Below are 19,960 nucleotides of genomic sequence, written 5' to 3'. Positions count from 1 at the left end.
AAACACATGCAACACCTATTTTAAGATATTCATTTGTGATCATACAGATGTAAATATTTGTTGTAAAGGGCAGAGTAGTGGCCAATTTTCTATGAAAACTAAGATATGAGGCTTTTTAGCATTATATAAATACATGGGCCCCTGCAGCTCACAAACTATTTTTGAACAAATAAAATGATCAAAACAAGTTTGTCAAAATATTTAACATCAATTATAAACATTATGGTGATTATGATAACTGTTCCCTACTATCATCAAATTGATGTCTGTGTTTTAATGACTAAACAATCTCTGGCCTAAGTTAGCCAACCGGGTTACTCACTACGAAGTCTCAGAGGACCAGTAGTTGTGAATTCTAGTCCAGGATAGAGTTTCACATGTCATTTGTAAGGTCTATTTAGTAACTAGTTATACTGTACGTAAAGGAATAGTACACCCCAAAATTAAAACTTGTTTGTTTCTTCATCGGAACAGATTTAGAGAAATTTAGCATTACATCACTTGCTCACCAATGTAAATTTAGTAAATTTAGCATTACATCACTTGCTCTGAGGTGAATGGGTGCCGTCAAAATGAGAGTCCAAACAGCTGCTAAAAACATCACAATAATCCACAAGTAATCCACAAAACTGCAGTCTTGTAAAGTGAAAAGTTGTGTGTTTGCAAGAAACAAATCCTTCATTAAGGCATTTAACTTTAAATCATTGCTTCAGGCCAAAATACAAGTACATAATCCATAGTGACACTTTCAGATGAGACAATTTAAAGCGATATAATGGATTGAGCACACAGCTTCCCACTTAACAAGATGTAAATTGATGGACTGCATTTGTGTGGTTTACTTGTGGATTACTGTGATGTTTTATTATTTGGACTCTCATTCTGACGGCACCCATTCAACTGCAGAGAATCCATTGGTGATTTGCAGTATTTGTTCTTAAGACAAGAATGTGTAGTTATATTATATAATATTTTCCTTTTCTGATCCAATAAGAAAAGCTTCTATTTTTAGTGTATACATAGGGTTATGTTCCAACTAAGTTTAAAAGTGCAATGCTCAAATACTTGAGTATAAATAGTGTATAACTTGTACCAGAAAACAGTGGCAAACTAGCAATACACACTGTTCCAAAAGATAAAGATAACGACAGAAATCCATTCATGTTTCCTGTGGTCACGACTGGAGATCATCAAGTACGCATGGCTCACTTTACCCACTCCGCTGCACATTCAACAAGTAAATTAAAAATGATAATCTCCACTCTGCTATTTGCCAAGATGATCATGTTTACAAAAGGGTGATGAGGGTGGCGTATTAGAATGTGAGGCCGCATTATACACGCACTTTGCTTAACCGAGCGTCACTTTAACAGGCCTCAGGTTGGCTGGAGCTCCAGCACGTGGAACATTCACCAGCTGCCACTGTGAAAAGACATTTTAAATAATTCCTCAACACCATTATCGTTCAAGCATAAAACATGGTCACTTGTTAGATACCATGGAATGAAAATTACACATTCACCTCCAGCCAGAGAGATTAGAGATAAGAGCCCGTTTTCATTTAAAAAAGTAAATTAAGTCAATATCTTTCCTAAACATTTAATGGTTTCCATCTCAGGAGCTCCTCATCTTCATTCGATTCGTTTACTTTCTTCTGGGGTTTTTCTTTTGCAAATATTATGCAACCAAACTGTTCAATGTGGATTACAGGGCATTTTAACTGGCTACCAAGCAAGTTCCTGAATGTTAAAACACCAAATGTTTGATATGTTGTAAACAAGTAATGGTGCTTTGCCAGAGCAGTAATGAACCACACACATGCATAGAACAATATGTAAAAAAATGTTATTCCCTTTGAGCTAAAAATTTAAAATACGACATAAACACTTGGCCCAGAGTCTTTTATATTCAACATATACAGGTGCATGTCAATAAATTAGAATGTCATGGTTTTGAGTTGATTAGCTGATTGGCATGTCACCATATTCTAATTTGTTGAGATAGTGAATTGGTGGGTTTTTGTTAAATGTGAGCCAAAATCATCACAATTAAAAGAACCAAAAACTTAAACTACTTCAGTCTGTGTGCATTGAATTTATTTAATACATGAGTTTCACAATTTGAGTTGAATTACTGAAATAAATGAACTTTTCCATGACATTCTAATTTATTGACATGCACCTGTATCTATGACCATCTCCTGATCACCGTTTTTTTGTTAATCTTGACCAAGAAACATTGTATACAGTGCTTCTGCAATACAACAGACCTTTGAAAATGTCACCCATCCCGTTGTTATTTTTTCTCCTCTTTCTCATAAACATAAGGCAGAAATGTGAATGTAGCTAACAGATGTCACTAGACCATATATATCTGTCTTTCCCAGTCTAGACTTTGACATTGTAGGAGCTGCATTTTGCTTGTCACTATCATCACATCATTCACACCTCGTCTTACCCAGTGAGACTCATTTGCACAGTTTCACTCTTTATGCATGTGATGTTCTCTATTATAAAGGGAGTTTAATCTGGACTGAGGTTATCAGCATGATTCTATGAGTATCATTTAACAGCTTTTCGGTGTGTGAGAGGTTAAGAATTTAACCTCAAAGATACTTTTAAATAGCTCTTAATGAATCATCACTCTATGTTCCCAGAGATAATGACCTTGAAACACAAACTGTATCCACCTAAGACTGATAAAATCATTTCCATTAATACACAGTGACAGTGAAATGATTACAGTTGGAACAGTCTGTTTCCAAAGTTGGTATTAACGCATGACTTGACAAAGTTACTGCCGTTCTATCACAATTTGGAACACAAAATGTGATGTACTCATAAAAGGTGAACTGCAAACAGAGATTTGACTGCTGACCTTTAAATGGATATTAATTATTCAAACAAGGGTGATGACTTTAGTGCTTAGTAAACAGCACTTCTCATTGTCTTCTGTTAATTCTCACATATGAGTGTAATTACTGTAATTCTGATGTGTTATGGTGGCTGGAATAAGTCATCTTTCATTCCCGAGTTGTCCAAATAATTTTAGCAGCACAAAGCGATTCTGATCAAATAATAATAATGTTTAAATAAAAATCTATAGCATCAAAGTTTAAAAAAAATGTTTTTTTTAATAATCCATAAAGCTGATAAAGTTAATGGTATGGTAGCCTGTTTTTCTGCCACTGAATCAAAATTTAAAAAAGGTAATTGTGACTTTTTATCTCACAAATGTTAATTTTTAAACTCACAGTTGTGAGTTGTAAAGTCAGAGTTGCAAGACAAACTTGCAATTTTGAGGTATAAAGTCAGATTTGTGGGATATAAACTCATAATTGCGATATATAAACTTGCAATTATGACTATCGCAATTGCGAGTTTATTTATGTCTTATATCTTCTTTTCTTATAATTGTGAGATATTAACTCACAACTGCGAGTTATAAAGTCCAATTCTGAGGGGGAAAAAAGACTATTTTCTTACAACTGCAAGTTTACATTTCACAATTCTCACTTTATACCTTGAAATTTCGAGTTTACCCTTGTAAAAATCTAATATATTTAAAATACATTTATTTCATACTAAGTAGTTCAAATCTATTAACATATTTACTGACATATCGCGAGACTTACTAAAATAGCAATTATAATTCCAAATGTTAATTTTTAAACTCACAGTTGTGAGTTGTAAAGTCAGAGTTGCAAGACAAACTTGCAATTTTGAGGTATAAAGTCAGATTTGTGGGATATAAACTCATAATTGCGATATATAAACTTGCAATTATGACTATCGCAATTGCGAGTTTATTTATGTCTTATATCTTCTTTTCTTATAATTGTGAGATATTAACTCACAACTGCGAGTTATAAAGTCCAATTCTGAGGGGGAAAAAAGACTATTTTCTTACAACTGCAAGTTTACATTTCACAATTCTCACTTTATACCTTGAAATTTCGAGTTTACCCTTGTAAAAATCTAATATATTTAAAATACATTTATTTCATACTAAGTAGTTAAAATCTATTAACATATTTACTGACATATCGCGAGACTTACTAAAATAGCAATTATAATTCAGCTTTATTTGGCGTACTACTTGTGCACAGTGCACATTTCTTAATATTAAGCCTAAGATGTGTTTTAATGACCGGCATTTCTTTAGTCGGAGTTCAGCACTACTTCCGTGCATTAAAGTGCATTAAGTACAAAATTAGTTGTTCCAATTTAGCAGACTTTAAGCATTCCAGTTTAGAATAAAAGTACAACTGCAGGGTATTTTTATGAAGTACATAAAATGTAAATGTATTTGCAGTATACTTAGCATGAAATAAATGTATTTAAAATACATTTTAGTATATTTATTGTTCACTAGGGTATATCATGCAATTCTGAGTAAAAAACTACAAGATGTAAACTCGCAATTGTGAGGAAAAAAGTCAGAATTGTGAGCTAAGAAATTGCAAATAGCATTTTTAATTTTTATTCAGTGGCAGAAACAAGCTTCCATATAATGGTGGCCTAAAACTGTCAAATAACAAATTAATAAAACATTTCCCAGTTCACTGCTAACAGCCCACCTCAGCTCATTCTAATTCTACAGTATATAGACAAATATTAATGATATTTATGACAAATTAATTTCCTAAAAAAAGTCTATGAATTAGATTTTAAAATGTTCTAGAGCAAATATAAATGCCACCTGCTAGTTTGAAAACTGCCACCACAATGCTGTTGGTGCATATCTGTATTAACTGCAGCTAAATAATGAAATTGTTAATTTTGCAAAACAGCTACAATACTGTAAGCAAATCAACATCTACATGGGAGCGAGGACATTACTTATTCATTGTCACTCTTAAAACAGTGTAAGTTACCTGGACATGTGATTAAGCGCTGATCAGCCCCCCGCCATCAGTGTGGAGCGCTTCAATCCTGTGCTGATGAGTATTGATGAGCGGATAGTCTAAGCTTAGGTGATGAAGTGTGTTGTTAAGTGTGTGTGCGCTGGTTACTGTGTCTGTGCGTGTTTTCCCATTCCTGATACACTCATTACAGGCAGGTATTGATTACTGAGTAGGGCGTCCTTGGCAAGGTGATTACTGCATGTGCATGTCTACGCACGCATGCTTATTTCACAGTATGAAAACTTCATAATCACCATATTTATTTTGTACTACATGTTTATCCTGTCTCATATGCAAGTCAATAAATGCATGTGAGCGTGCATGTAGTCTTTATACGTAAAGCTTGTGTGTGTGTGTTTGTGTGGGTGAGAGTGAGAGCCTCTTTTGGATTGCTGGTAATTGCAATGGAGATGTGCTAGCCGTATTACTGTTGGCGGGATGATTGGCTGGCTCTTTCTCCATAGTGAGTCGATAATGAGATGGCCCAGGTGATGCGGCTGCCGTCAATAATTCATGAGTCAACATTGCTACACAGTACCATTCCCCTATTTGGCAAAACATAGCAGGACAAAAAGCAGGCGAAATAAATACATATTCCTCCTCTCTCCCTTTTAGCAGGGCTTGTGGGAGAATGGAATGACGCAGGTAGATGTCGCTGGATGTCTGCTCTCATTTTAGCTGTAGGACGGACGAACAGCAACGGTAATCTAGGGTGTCTGCGTCTTCGCCTGCGTCCTTTTCCATGGCTGTGAATCAAACCCAGTGCTGAATTTTCACACCCTCAATGGTGAGAATGGAATCCCTGCAGGCTATTACAATATGCTAACAAGAGGTGTGAAGCTCTGCTGCTGTCCATTTCAAATTTCAACATCTCGAAAAGACTGTATGGACTATGCTATAGATGGTATAGCTGAATGTTCTTATGGAAGATGGGCCGAAAATGTAGTATAGGAGAAATGATACATGTAATCTTCACAAATTAAACTACAGTGCTAATTTGGGCAATGCACGTATGAACCTGGTCTACACTGTGGTTTTATCAGATCAGTTTGTTACCCCGTCGGCGTCTGTTGGTGTTGGTCAGCGCTTGTTTTCACCGAATGAATCCGCATTTGTTAAGTCTTGGAAAAAGAGGTCATGGAACCTTCTAGAACTGAGGCTGCAGTGCATCAGTGCTCCACTCAGCGGCAGCTGAACTCAAGACAAAACACTCCTCAGGGCCAAAAACCTGGATGAATACACAACTGCGTTCAGACAGAAGGTGATGTCTAGACAACAAACACGGGCCAAGACAGCTGGACCTCAGTGCTCCCCTGCACAAACTCCAGAAAGAAGTGTGTTGATATATTGCGCTCTTATTTCCAGCAGGCACACTTGAGGCTCTCTCTCTGTCTTCAGTTTTACCCAATCAGGAGCTCTGAGGGACAATTAGGTCTCTGACAGCTCGGTTTCTCTTCTGGTGTAAGGTGGAATCTGGCCCCAAGGCTCTCACCTGCCATATCCATCTCTCTCACACACACACACACACACACACACACACACACACAGTACATACCATTTTGAGCACGTCATCCTACATTGTGAAATAATTGCTACATATACAGATGCACACATATAAAAAAAATAAATAAATGTAAAAAACAAAACAAATATATAAATAAATAAAAATAGAAAAAAATAAAAAATAAATAAAAAGAATGTATGAATGCACTAATAGTTAAAAGTATGGGATAAGCAAGAATTTTAATGTTTTTGTTGTTGTTGTTAGAAGTCTCTTAAAACCTGTATGCAGCTCATCAAGGCTGCATACAGTAAATATATAAATATTGTGAAATATTATTGCAATTTAATATAACTGCTTTCTACTTTAATATGATTTATTCCTGTAATGCAATGCTGAATTTTCATCAGCCAATATTCTAGTCTTCAGTATCCTTCAGAATACATGTACAAATAACAAAGAATAAAAATGATAAAAAAAAAAAAAGATTTGCAAATGCAGTGGCACATGCCTATGTACCATTTTTTTTTGCCTCACAGCAAACGGAATATTAATTGCATGATGCCATGGAATTAATATTCATGAGCCAGGTGTATAAGATTTAAAATAATCACACACTCTTCTGACCTTTTCAGGCAGTTCCAATGCTCCTGCTTCCAAGTGCCTTCGTCAAAAAATACATCACAGATGAGACAGTGTGACAGTTCGAGATATAACAAGATCAGAGGGAAGTGAATGGTGTGCAGGGAGAACAGAAATGAAAGAAAGAGATGACTGAAAAACAAAACATAAACAGTACTACATTCAGGATTTTTCATGCCCCAAAATAAACTGAATTTTATTTACTAGTTTCCAGCCAAGCAGGACAGATGCAAACACAGTGTGTGTCCGGCATCTGTGTCACTTCATCAAACAGTCACCCAGATACAAAAACATACAGTGGCTGGAAAAAAAGACACATATACAAATACATAGACACTTTTATATTTGGAAAAAATATATTGAAAAATGTCATTGCAAACCAAGTGTCATCTGCAAACAAATGATGCCAGACCTTTTCTCAGAACCAACTTCACTTTTCTGAGTCATTTGTGCAATGATTCTGAACCAATAAAATATTATGTTTATAAAGTGTGCTTGTGCTAGATTTCTTTAAAGGGGTCATATGATGCTGCTAAAAAGAACATTATTTTGTGTACGCCCGGCGGATCCGACGAATGAGCGGCAACCACATGTGACAGATACCTCAAGACGGGCTGGATTCCGATTCTGGATTCTTGATTCATGACAGGCTGGATTCCGCTTCGTCCACGGTGAAAGTTGATGTATTCCCTCAGCGACCAGCACAGATCAGCTCTAGGCATGACGAAGCGGATATCGTCCTCTTTTGGAAGACCAAACAAAGTAGTTTCGCTTTCACAACTAAGCACACAGTGTCTTCACGACATGGCTGCAGCGTCAACAAAACTACAGTGAGACTAAAAGTTACGCCTTCTTTCTTTGCGTGAACATTTGGGCGGCGTTATGCAAATCTTCCCACATAGTGAGGTAGATATGTGGGGGCGTGTTAGAACGAGCCGTTTTAGGTACGTGTGGCTGACTCTGAACTTTTATAAAGAATATCTCTTTGGATTTGAGACTTTAGTCTTTGCAACTTTACAGATCTTCTTTATGCACCAAGAGCTTGTAACACTCCAAAGAGAAAGGAAAACTTGAAATCGCATCATATGACCCCTTTAAAATAAATGCCACTTGGTTTTATATTTTGCTTTCTAATGCAATGACATTCAGATAGTTTAATGCCGTTTTAATTTAGATAATAAAAAGTTATGGCTTAAGTGTCCAAATATTTTCTGAGAGTACTGCACATTTATATGGATTAAACTGTAAATTAACTGCTGGACCAGTTTAGCATTTTAATGAATTTTAATAAATTGCTTCACAAGATTGGAGTTGTGTGGACTACTTGTGGATTATTGTGATGTTTTTTTCAGCTGTTTGATTTCTTATTCTAATGGAACCCGTTCACTATTCCCTTAATAGGGGTCCAAAATAACACTGGACCCCATTGACTTTCATTGTAGGTTCTTTAAAATATCTCTTCAGTTTTAGGAAACTGTCCCTTTAAGGACAATGCAACTGGTCACTCCAATTTTAAATAGTTTGTGACCATTAGTTGTATCAATGCAGTAGGTCAGGAGGTGAATGACTGACACTGAGAGGGGTTTCTCTCTGCTCTATCTGCCATTTTAAAGCAAGAACACTCTCAGAGGATTTAGAAGTCATCGAAATTTGTGGAGACAAATCCCTCATGTCACTTGTGAGAGAGGGATAGGAGATGAAAGCTGCTTCTATCCTACAAATAAATGGAGTAAGTGTAAAATAAATGGAGAGCGTGATGGCCACCAACCTGCCTGACAGAGACTCAGCATGCCTTTACTCGCCAGTTTGAGACATATTTGACTGAAATGAATACAATATGATGTTAAAGCAGGTCAAACTTTCAAGGTTTCAGTAATAATCAAGAGTGTAATACAAACAATATGAACAGGCTCTCCACAAAAATGATTTGAATAGGGTTAAATGGTTAATCAACACAGTTCATGGATATTTCTGGTCCATTTTTTTGTGTTAGAGAAAGCATGCTAGCATATAGATGGCCTAAAAACTAACAGACATTGACTAAAAGACACAAAACCTCATTCTTGATTTCATGGCGTCTTTAACTTTTCTCTTAAATCAAGCCAGAGGCTAATCTTGGAAATAGTAATCATAATTCTATCGACTTCATCGAGGCCATGATCACCTGTGCACACTTATCGACCCAAACACATGTTCCAATTACACGTCATTACCCAGATCCGAATAGCAAAGCATGATCATTTATTGATTTCTACTCATTCAGCAAGGTTTCACACGTTTGTGCTTTCACAAAGAGTAATTGTTATGACAAAAAGGCGGTGACTTAATATAACAAACTTCTGCCAGAACGGTGGCTCTAGTGTTTATACAGAGTGATTAAGAATTGATGTGGGCCAAAAACAGAGTATGAAATCAAAATGAGACTTATTCAGTCGAGTGAGGAAGTGGGGGGTGATTACATTGCCGGCTCGCCATTATTCTTTTATATTGTAGTCACAATGATAAAAAAAAAGTACTATCAAGGCTTGTTATTCAGACCTCAAACTGGGTAATTCACACAAGTATAACTGCAAAAGTTTCCTATTCTTTTCTCAAAGTTTAAGCATCACTTTTCATCACAGAGCAACTTGCAGGGTTTCACGGGTTCATTTTCAGATTATTTATACCGAAGGAGTCAGTTTGTTAGACTGTACTCTGGCATCTCCAGGGAAATGTTAATGGTGGTTTATGAGCTAATTATTTCAGTTAATCAAATTGCAGAGAAATTATCAGATGATATTTGTTCTAAGCGATGATGACTCGAGACGGCCAGAGTCGTTTTTTTCTGACTTCAAAATTAATGCAGAAGCTAGTTAAATGCCTGAGCTAGTTCATTAAACCACAATTAATATGCAAGTGTACCTTGACCTTCAAACCAAGACATTTCCATTTTTTAACAGCTACACTGGACAAGTAGGACAATTATTTATTTTAATAAATCATTGCTGTATGAAAAGATGGTACAAACCTATACCTGAGTTTATGCTATAAATATGAATTAAACATACAATTTTATTTTCAATAGATTGTACAATTTTATATTATACCACTGCACTTGTATATGAATTACCCAATATATTATTTACAGCTGTATTATACAATATATAAATAAAAATGTTTTTTTTTAGCAGAATACAGCATAAAATCAGAACTCCAGTATCCATCTTTTCATATGTTCATAATAATAATAATAATGGCCAAGGTTTTTAAACCTTGTAAGGTTGTTGTGAACGCTTTAGTTTGCTATATCCTTAAAATACCAATATTCTTATGTGCATATGTTGGTTTATTTATTATATCAGCCATGTCCCCTATGGAATGTAAATATTTCATGACATTTCTCCATCACTGAATCTGGTTCTTCTTCCTTTGGTCTGCAGACAAGTTTAAAACAAACGAGCAAAGTTAAAGTGGTGGGAATTACAGTAACAGCTTTATTAAATTAGTGCAAAAGACAGACAAAACTCATTCACCACGTCATCTTTTTCTTTGCATTTTCAGAAGTTACGGGGTCTTCCACGCAAACCTTTTTCTGTCTCTCTTTTTTGTTGTCTTCTTCTCACAAGCGCAAAAAAAAAAAAAAGAACAAAAAAAAAAAAAGAACCACTGAATCAACAGCCTTCCCTGGCCTCTTTCACTTTGACCCAAGGGGAGAGGGAGAAAAATAAAATAAACGCCATACCATCAGAAACAAGAATCACAAGACAGATTCTCTCTCTGTCTGCAAATTGCTCTCCAGACTCAAGAACCTAAACAAGAGCTCGTACATGAAAAAAAGAGGAAAAAACATCAATGGCATTAGAAATAGTTCCTAAAATTTTGCAAAAACATATAGTTCTTTTCTTTTCTTTTTTTTTTTCTTTCTCGTGAGGGGTCATTAAAGAATAAGCGATCAAAGTACATAAGTTAATTAATATAATTGTACATTGGTAAAAAATAAAATATATAGTGTACATTTCCCCCCACCATTTCACACATTACTATAAAGATATATTGTGTTCCACTCCATAACAACTAATGCAATTGAACTAAAAACAAAAAGACGCAAGAGATGCTTTTTTTTTAGACTCTGAAGGCTACCACCCTGCCCTAAGAAAACACATGTCCTTCCCTTACATTAGTAAACAAGATCAAATACAGTAGTCTTTAACCAGAGGAAACTAAAGTACATCGAAATGTCCAATCGCTTTGCCCCATCCAATATATCTTTGTCCAGTGAGAGAGAGTTCGAGCATTGAGGCGGTGCCGTCCGTGATGTATTCCAGAGGTATGAGAAGACAGGGAGTGCAGGGGAAGGAGGGAGAGGACAGAGGGAGAGTTCCTGGTGAAAAGGTGAAGGTGTTGGCGATAGAGAGAGAGAGACGATGGCGGAAAAGAGGTGAGCAAAAATGAAGGGTGCAAAGTGTCTTTTGGGGGTGAGGTCTTCTCTCTCGGCCTGGTTTGGGTGTGGAGAAGAGAAGAAGGTTTTCTTCAGTGTTGCAAAAAGACTACAGAAAGAATCAGCGGAATTTACAAGCCTGAGAAAGAGAAAAGAGAAAAGAGAAAAGAGAAAAGAAAACGGTGATTAAACACCATTTCAAAGTTTAACAGAACATCTGTGGTGGTAATAAACTCAGTTTTCCTTAGCAGGTTTGAAATTTTTAAAGCAAAATGAGATATTCGCTGTAATGTTTATGCAACGACTGTATAAAAACATGAAAAACCACAACAAAGCATTGGATTAATAAATTAAACCAATTAGGAACAAAATGCCACTTTCGTTGAAGCTCCAGGGACCCTTACAGCCTTTTATTTTTGCCTTCGCTTTTCTTCCTTACTCCACTCCATGCCGCCATCATCGTAAAATATGATTAAAATGTAACTTTGAAAAATGCAAGGTCTAATTTCGCAAGACTTGAGCGAAATGAATTGGCCTGCGGATCATAGAAATTCAACAGCGATCGAACTGTGCCAGATCCGATGTGAGGGAATATTAAATGCGGAGGGGGGGAGGACTATTGATTTTTTTTCCCTTTGCTGCTTGTTGTTTCTTTCCACTAGATACATTTGTACAGCTTGGTCCTAAATGGCAGTGGAAGGAAAATAAGACTTGAATGGCACTGAAGAGCGCGGCCGAGGTTGCTCCGTTCCACAAATGCCTTTTGCAAATTATAATGAGACTCCAGTCCCGTTTATTCATGTGCCGAGGGCCCGAATTGCATTCAGGTAATGCTTTTTCCCTTAGGCGGACGAGTGTGAGTCTGAAACATCAAAATATACAACTGAATCAATTCACCTCGCCGCTTTCACATGCAATAGAGTCAAGTGAGGAGTGGATTAAAATCCTCACTACTCTCATCTCTGCATACACACACACTCTTCGCTCCATCTTCCTAAAGGGGAAAACACAAGTAAGTGTGCAGGGAACGTGCAATGCCGGCAGCAAGACGAAAGTGTGTTTGATCTAATTACCATCAGCCTGATTGGAGGAAAGTGGTTGTGGCAGCAGTCAGCTGCAGTTGAAACAAGGCACAATAACACGTGAACCCTGAAGAGCTTTGATCAGATAGAAATACACTCCTCGGTTTCTCTCCCCTTACACAACCCTCATCATTCACTCTCTCAATTTGTCTTTCCATCAGCCAAGAAGTAGAGGTCTGCATTCCCGCGGCTCTCCCGCGAGACCCGACCAGATTTTTTGCGCTGTGGGATTAAATTCCCGAATAAAACGCGGTAGCGGTTGGTAACTCTGGTATAATTTGAACGGGAGCGGGCGGTCTAAAAATATCCCGTTCCCGACGTCCATTCAGAACAGCATATCTGCGCTTTAATCTTATTGACCACCGGTACAGCCTGCACTCGGACTGTTATGCACGGGCTACACGCATGCTTTCTGCGTCATGCGTTTTATTTGCGGGGTCTGTGCGCAGCATGTGCACAACGATGCTCAGAGCAGGCTGAACCGGTGGTAAATATACGGCCCTCAGACAGAACAGGCAGGTTGATGATGAGTGACAGAGCAGAATAAGGATGGAGCAAAGTGTGGATGCGCTGTCCTTGAAGGACGTTCAACTCGGTTTTGTTTATATTTTGCTTAGCCTATCATTTTAAATGACAGATGTCATATTTATTTTTCTCTGCGACACTTTCCCTACCGTGTTAACAGAAAAATGTCAAACGAATTTAGTATTTTGACAAGACGAATAAAAATAGCTAATAGGCTATTTTTGTACAACTACATTAAAAAAATTTTTTCTCTGCAACACTTTTTCCTATTGTGTTGTAAGTGTTAAACGAATTGTATCCTGCCAAGACGACTAAAAATAAGAAATACAATTTTTGTACAAAATTTTTTTTTTCCTGACACTTTTTCCTACTGTGCTGCATAAAATATTAAACAAATTTTGTGTCTTAAGATAATTCATATAAATTCAAGTCAAAGTCAATAAATTCAAGACTCTTGACAAGACGAATAAAATAACACAATTTTGTGCAGACTACACTTCTCTCTTTCTTGCAGTAGCGGAAATTTAAATGTGAAATATTTGTGAATGTGAAAAAAAAAAAAATAGTCCCACGCAGACCTCTAATCTACACTCCGTACCTCATAATGACAAAGTGAAAACAGAAATTTTAGAAATGTCTGTAAATTTATTAAAAAGAAAAAAACCTGAAATAATCACATTTACATAAGTATTCAGTACTCAGTACTTAGCAGCAATTACACCCTCGAGTCTTTTTGGGTATGACGTAACAAGCTTTGCACACCTGGACTGGGGGATTTTCTGCCATTCTTCTTTGCAAATCCTCTCAAGCTCGGTCAGGTTGGATAGGGACCATCGGTGGACAGCCATTTTCCGGTCTCTCCAGAGATGTTCGATAGGGTTCAAGTCAGGGCTCTGGCTGGGCCACTTTGACATTCACAGAGTTGTCCCTAAACCACTCCTGTGTTGCTTTGGCTGTGTGCTTAGGGTCATTATCATGTTGGAAGGTGAACCTTCGGCCCAGTCTGAGGTCCTGAGCACTGTGGAACAGGTTTTCATTGAGGATATCTCTGTACTTTGCTCCATTCAGCTTTCCCTCAACCCTGACCAGTCTCCTAGTCCCTGCCGCTGAAAAACAGCCCCACAGCGTGAGGCTGCTACCAGTACACTTTACTTTTGGGATGGTACTCTGCAGGTGATGAGCAGAGCTGGTTTCCTTCAAACATGATGCTTAGAATCGAGGTTCATCAGACCAGAGAATATTGTTTCTCAGAGTCTGAGGGTCCTTTAGGTGCTGTTTTGCAAATTCCAAGTGTGTTTTCATGCGTCTTCACTGAGGAGAGGATGGAGTTGGCCACACCGCCATAAAGCCCAGATCGGTGGAGTGTTGCAGTGATGTTTATCCTTCTGTAGGTTTCTCCCATCTGCATATATGATCAAGGAGCTCAACTAGAGTGACCATCAACGTCTTGGTCACCAGTCTAGACAAAGCCCTTCTCCATCAATTGCTCAGTTTGGCTGGGCGACCAGCTCTTGGAAGAGTCCTGGTTGTACCAAACTTCTTCCATTTGAGAATTATGGAAGCCACTGTGCTCTTGGGAACCTTCAGTGCTGCAGACATTTTTTTGTAGCTTTCCCCAGATTTGTGCCTCAATAAAATGCTGTCTCTGAGCTCTGCAGGCAGCTCCTTTGATCTCATGGCTTGGTTTTCACTCTGATATGCATTGTCAGCTGTTAGGCCTTTTATAGAGAGGTGTGTGCCTTTCCAAATGATGTCCAATCAATTTAATTTACAACAGGTGGACTCCAATCAAGGTGTAGAAACATCTCAGCAATGATCAAGAGAAATGGGAGGCACCTGAGCTAAAGTTCAAGTGTTGTTACAAAGGGTCTGAATACTTATGTAAATGTGATATTTCATTTTTTTTTCTTTTTAATAAATTTACAGACATTTCTAAAAATCTGTTTTCATTTTGTCATTATGAGGTACGGAGTGTAGATTAATGATAAAAAATTGATTTAAACAATTGTAGTATCAGGATGCAACATAAAATTGAAAAAAGAAATGAAGAATATCGCATGCGATTTATCGTGCAGCCCTAATTATTATTATTATTTACTCACCCTCATGTCAGTAGTTCCACAGATAAAACTAAGTCAAACAGGTTTGGGATGACATGAGGGTGAGTAAATAATAATAGATAAATAATAATAGATAATAGTAATAATAGAATAGTAACAATCATTTTTGAGAAATCTATCCCTTTAAAAATTAAGTATACTGACATTTTTACTCTGACTATTAATCTTTCAACAATCAACTTTAAATCTAAAATAACTTTCATGTTCATGTCGAGTTACTCTAAAGTCCAATACTTAAGGTTAAGGGTTCTGAAAACCTCTATCCTTGAGTATTAGAAACAGAAATTGTAATTTAGCAATTGGCATTAAATATTCCTTTCACGCTTAAAAATTAATTAACACAAAGAGGTTATGCTTTATCTGCCAGGTGCACTGCGGATGGCATGTCAAAACAAGTGGCTTGAAGAGCCAGTAAACGGGTCGATGCTGTGGAAATTTCTCTTCCCCTCGAGACAGGCCACATCAGTAACCAGAGTGGATTAAAGAGTAAAAGCGCCCATCTTGGCAGAAAAGGGGATTTAAACTTCAGTGGGTCCAGACTCAGGCTTATTTCCCTGTTTGTGGATTAATTATATTTTACCCCTGTTGGGCATCTTTCATCAGATTAAAGCATGGTTATAGAGGTCTGTCAGCCAAATTTTCAGCAGCCATTTCTCCAGTCTTCAGTTTTACATGATCCTTCAGAAATCATTCTAATATGCTGATTTGCTCCTCACAAAATGTTTTATTATTAAAGGTGCAGTAGGAGATATTGGAAAATGCTAACTTTAGCCTGATAGCACTGAAAGCGAACGTCCCAACCTCCCTGCAATCGCCGTCCAAAGCCACACCCCTGAACGCATATACGCTCACAGACCAGAATACCAGAGACAACAATACTACAATAGGCTACATCAGCGGTTCCCAATTCCAGCCCATGTTCCGCAGTGAAGTAAGCTTAAACGGATTTCCCCTGCTCAGGGAGTAGGGAGCAATGAACACTGTGTAGGGATCATATCGATCGGAACACAGTTCATGCACGTAGCTCTCTTCTAACGAGCTGGTTATCTGAATCGGGTGTGTTAACTAAGCGAGTGAAAATATGCAGAGCGGGGGGCGCGAGGACTGGAATTGGAAACCGCTGGGCTACATCATGTGTCATTCACCGGTGAGAAAACTTTAAAAGTGCTACAATACCAGGAAGGAAGATCGGGTTGTTGATGTTTGTCTGCCATTCTCACTCTGTCTGCACAGCATGCGTGAACGCGCTGATGACGTATTGTGTCTGTGCGAACAGGGTGCGCAGAGGTATGCAAATACATACGTTGACAGGCAGTTAGGAAAGCCAATTAAAACGCTCGCACCGAGCGTTTTGATTGGACGAACATTTCATGGCCCTACGCCTTCCACAGAATATATAAATACAGATAAATACATTTAGACCACTTAACTTAATGATTGCTATCGGGATGTGAAGAGACTTTCAACCAGCATAACAAAAAATTTTTCTGAAGACAATCACCTATTGCACCTTTAATGTTACAAACCATGATACGTTTTTCAAGGATTTTTTGAAGTTCAAAAGTACAGAAAGTGTTTGAATGAGAAATCTTTTGTAACATTAGAAATGAATGTACTGTCACTTTTGATCAACTTAATGTGTCCTTGTTAAACAAAAATGTTAATTTAATTAATAAAAATTACAGAAAGAAAAATATCTTACTGACCCCAAAGGAGTGATCCCTAAAGTGTAGTTTGCAAGTAGTCCTACAGGGGGCAGTATGGTCATCTTGGCATTGTTTGACCGTTCCTCTGTTCAACGTGTGCTCTTAACAGTCTCCTCTGTGATCTGATCTTAAGCTCAAAATTGTTACATCAAAGCATATTTTGTCAGTGGAAAATCCAGCCTCATCTTGTGTTGAAGATGTGTTTTTGTCCCTCTCAACCATTAACATCGCCGGTGTAATCAGACACACAATTCAATGGCGCCACGTTTTCGGAGGACAAACAAAATCAATGGACTCAAAGGGCAAATCAGCACAGAAGGTGATGTTTGGCAAACTGTCATCAGAAACAGTAACAATGGCTCCTCTGGGATCGAAGACGTCAAGACTAATGAGTGTGTGTGAGATGGTGCCAGTCGTGCCCCCTGTGATTTGCCGTGGCACACACAGGTATCTGGTGCAGGACTTAGGAACTTTAATGGGGGTCTAAAGAGCAAGAAACATGGAGGATCTGTTTGTGTTCTCCCAGAGGCTTCCATACATTATTTAAGAGGCCACAAATGCAAGTTCACTGGACTCCTTTATCCTTGAGAATGGAGGAAGAACAGAGAGTATGGATTGGAACAGAGTAACATGGAAGCTAATCCACCGACACGCGTACACACTCACAAACAGTCACTTTACAGTGACAGTTTATTTACGGTTTAGTTTAGTTACAGTTTATTTTTGGTTATGAGAAATTTTAGGAAATTAAGAAGCTTAAGATTACAGTTTGAAAATCTAACCAACACTGTTGTTGAGGTATTTGCATACTGGCCTTTATTTTCTTACATGTTACATCTACATTGTTTTAAGAAGAATTTTTTTTTCATTCACCATTTTTTTTTATGATAACAAAGCTTTAAAGGCAGACATACTGTGAGTTACAAGGTTGATAATCAATCGTATATGTTTTTTTGTTGAAGCCATCAGTCTACCTTTTTTCAACATATTTATAAAAAATTGTTTTTATCAGTGGAATTCTTGGTAAAAACTACATTACCCATGATTCTGCCAAGAATCAAAACATGCAAATCGCACCAAAAGACATTAGTGCATGCCCACTCTCATGAAGCACTGTGATGATAAATCAGTCAATCCGATAATCAGTCTCCCTATGCTCTCAAACTACTAAAATATTTATTTATAGTGCAAAAAAAAGAAGAAAAGAAAATATGCTGTTTATATTTACATAATCAACTTTAAATCAACAGCTTCATTCGTTGTTTTTATTTTAATTATGCCATTATCAATTTATCACCATTTTATTATGACAATTATCACAATGCTTCATGGGATTGTAGTTTTGGCAGTTATTTCAGGCCTTCTTCAGTGCGAGTCTTTTCTCTCTAAGTAATTTAAAAACTCATTAAAGATGTTAAGAACTTTTTTGCTTCAAATGAAAGTTTTTAATGTTGTGATTTACCTTGTAGCAGATAAGTAGGTTCATGGCTTTTAATGAAGATTATTTTCTTATGGAAAAATAAATACTGTAGGATAAAATACCTCCGTAAGCAAGGCCAGTAAAAAAAAGTGGGTGGGCACTACTAAACTCTATATTATATTATCTCTCTCACACGCTCTCTCTCTTTCTATATCTGTATTTGGATTTTCCTAAAACTTTAACAGTAGTCTGGTATTTCCTCAGGAAACATAAGTTACAGAGAAATACAAGAAAACACACTAGCACTTGGGACCAAACAACCATGCAGAAGTTAGAAAGTCTGCGTTACTGTGAAGGTAAGCAAAGGAGGTCAGGAGACAAAACACACACACACACACACACACGTTTGTTTCTGTGAATTGTGGGTACTTTCCATAGACCTCTATTACTTTTATACTGACCAAACGATATTTTCTACCTCCTAACCCAACCCTACCCCTTACAGAAAACTTGTTTGCATCATTACACTTTCAGATAAACATAATTTACTATTATTAATAATTATTTTCCCTCGTGGGGACCGCAGGATATTTTACATCTTCCACAATTTTGTGTTTCACAGGAGAAAGAAAATCATTAGATATTATGATCTCTTTAAATGGTCCTGTGGTGTGACACATACATTTTTAAACTATACATGCATAATAATCATGAAAAAAGCCAATTTGCAACAACTGAGCAAAGACAGATGTGACATCAGGTCTCAGAGAGGTGTCACACTGCAAGACGTCATCAACTTATCAAGTATTTAATGTCGACTACCCATAAAAATTGGAATGGCACAAACTAATGAACTACATGACAGTAACGCATGTGTGTGCGTGAATATGTGTCTCCTGTAGAGGAGACAGATGAAGTGAATTCTGTCTAATCTTTTGGCCATTTCTCTCTTGCAGTGCTCCATCACTGAGCTTCTGGGCTTATCTGTCTGTTCTCAGTGCTCTCTCTCTCAGCAGGGGTCAGGGTTCATTAAGGTGATAAGGAAATTGAAGTCAGACACTCTCTCCCTTCCACTCGATCAGTGTGTGACATAGCGTCTTCCTGCACAACAGTGAAACACATTCCTTACAGGAGTCATTAGTGTACATGTAGTGCAGCTCTGAGACCAGCATGCACCAGCTCTGTGTCATGTCACATGAGAAGTAAACACGTGCACACACTTTTAGATAGCCTGTTATAATGAATCACTGCCTGAATGAGGAAAACACACACACACACACACACACACACACACACACTGGGGACTTTCCATAGGCTTCTATTACTTTTATACTGACCAAATGATATTTTCTATCCCCTAACTAAACCTACCCCTTACAGAAAACCTGTTTGCATTCTTACACTTTCAGATAAACATCATTTACTATTTTTAATCATTTTTTTCCCTCGTGGGGACCGCAGACCCGTCCCCACAATTTCAAAAATTTGAGGTTTTAATCACTATCACTATCACTATCACTATCATCTATCATCATCACATTTGGTCCCCACAATGTAGCATAAACAAGTACACACACATATATATATATACTGTATATATATATATATATATATATATATATATATATATATACACACTTA

The 19,960-nt window shown here is 37.3% G+C and overlaps 1 protein-coding gene across 2 annotated transcripts in view; it reads right to left on the bottom strand.

Annotated features, from left to right (window-relative positions):
• Positions 1 to 10,639: 10,639 nt before the first annotated feature.
• The window catches only part of cdh13 (cadherin 13, H-cadherin (heart)), a 319,293-nt gene continuing 309,972 nt past the window's right edge, over positions 10,640 to 19,960 (bottom strand). For both annotated transcript variants that reach the window (XM_016480972.1, XM_016480973.1), the window contains one exon: positions 10,640 to 11,605. In XM_016480972.1, the coding sequence (XP_016336458.1) occupies positions 11,598 to 11,605 (8 nt within the window). In that variant the 3' untranslated portion in view covers positions 10,640 to 11,597. The remainder of the gene's footprint in view (positions 11,606 to 19,960) is intronic.

This window comes from Sinocyclocheilus anshuiensis, unplaced genomic scaffold, assembly GCF_001515605.1.
Source record: "Sinocyclocheilus anshuiensis isolate Anshui unplaced genomic scaffold, SAMN03320099.WGS_v1.1 scaffold93, whole genome shotgun sequence".
NCBI lineage: Eukaryota > Metazoa > Chordata > Actinopteri > Cypriniformes > Cyprinidae > Sinocyclocheilus > Sinocyclocheilus anshuiensis.
The sequence above is the reverse complement of the archived record's forward strand: the minus strand, read 5'-3'. Positions and strand labels throughout refer to the sequence as shown.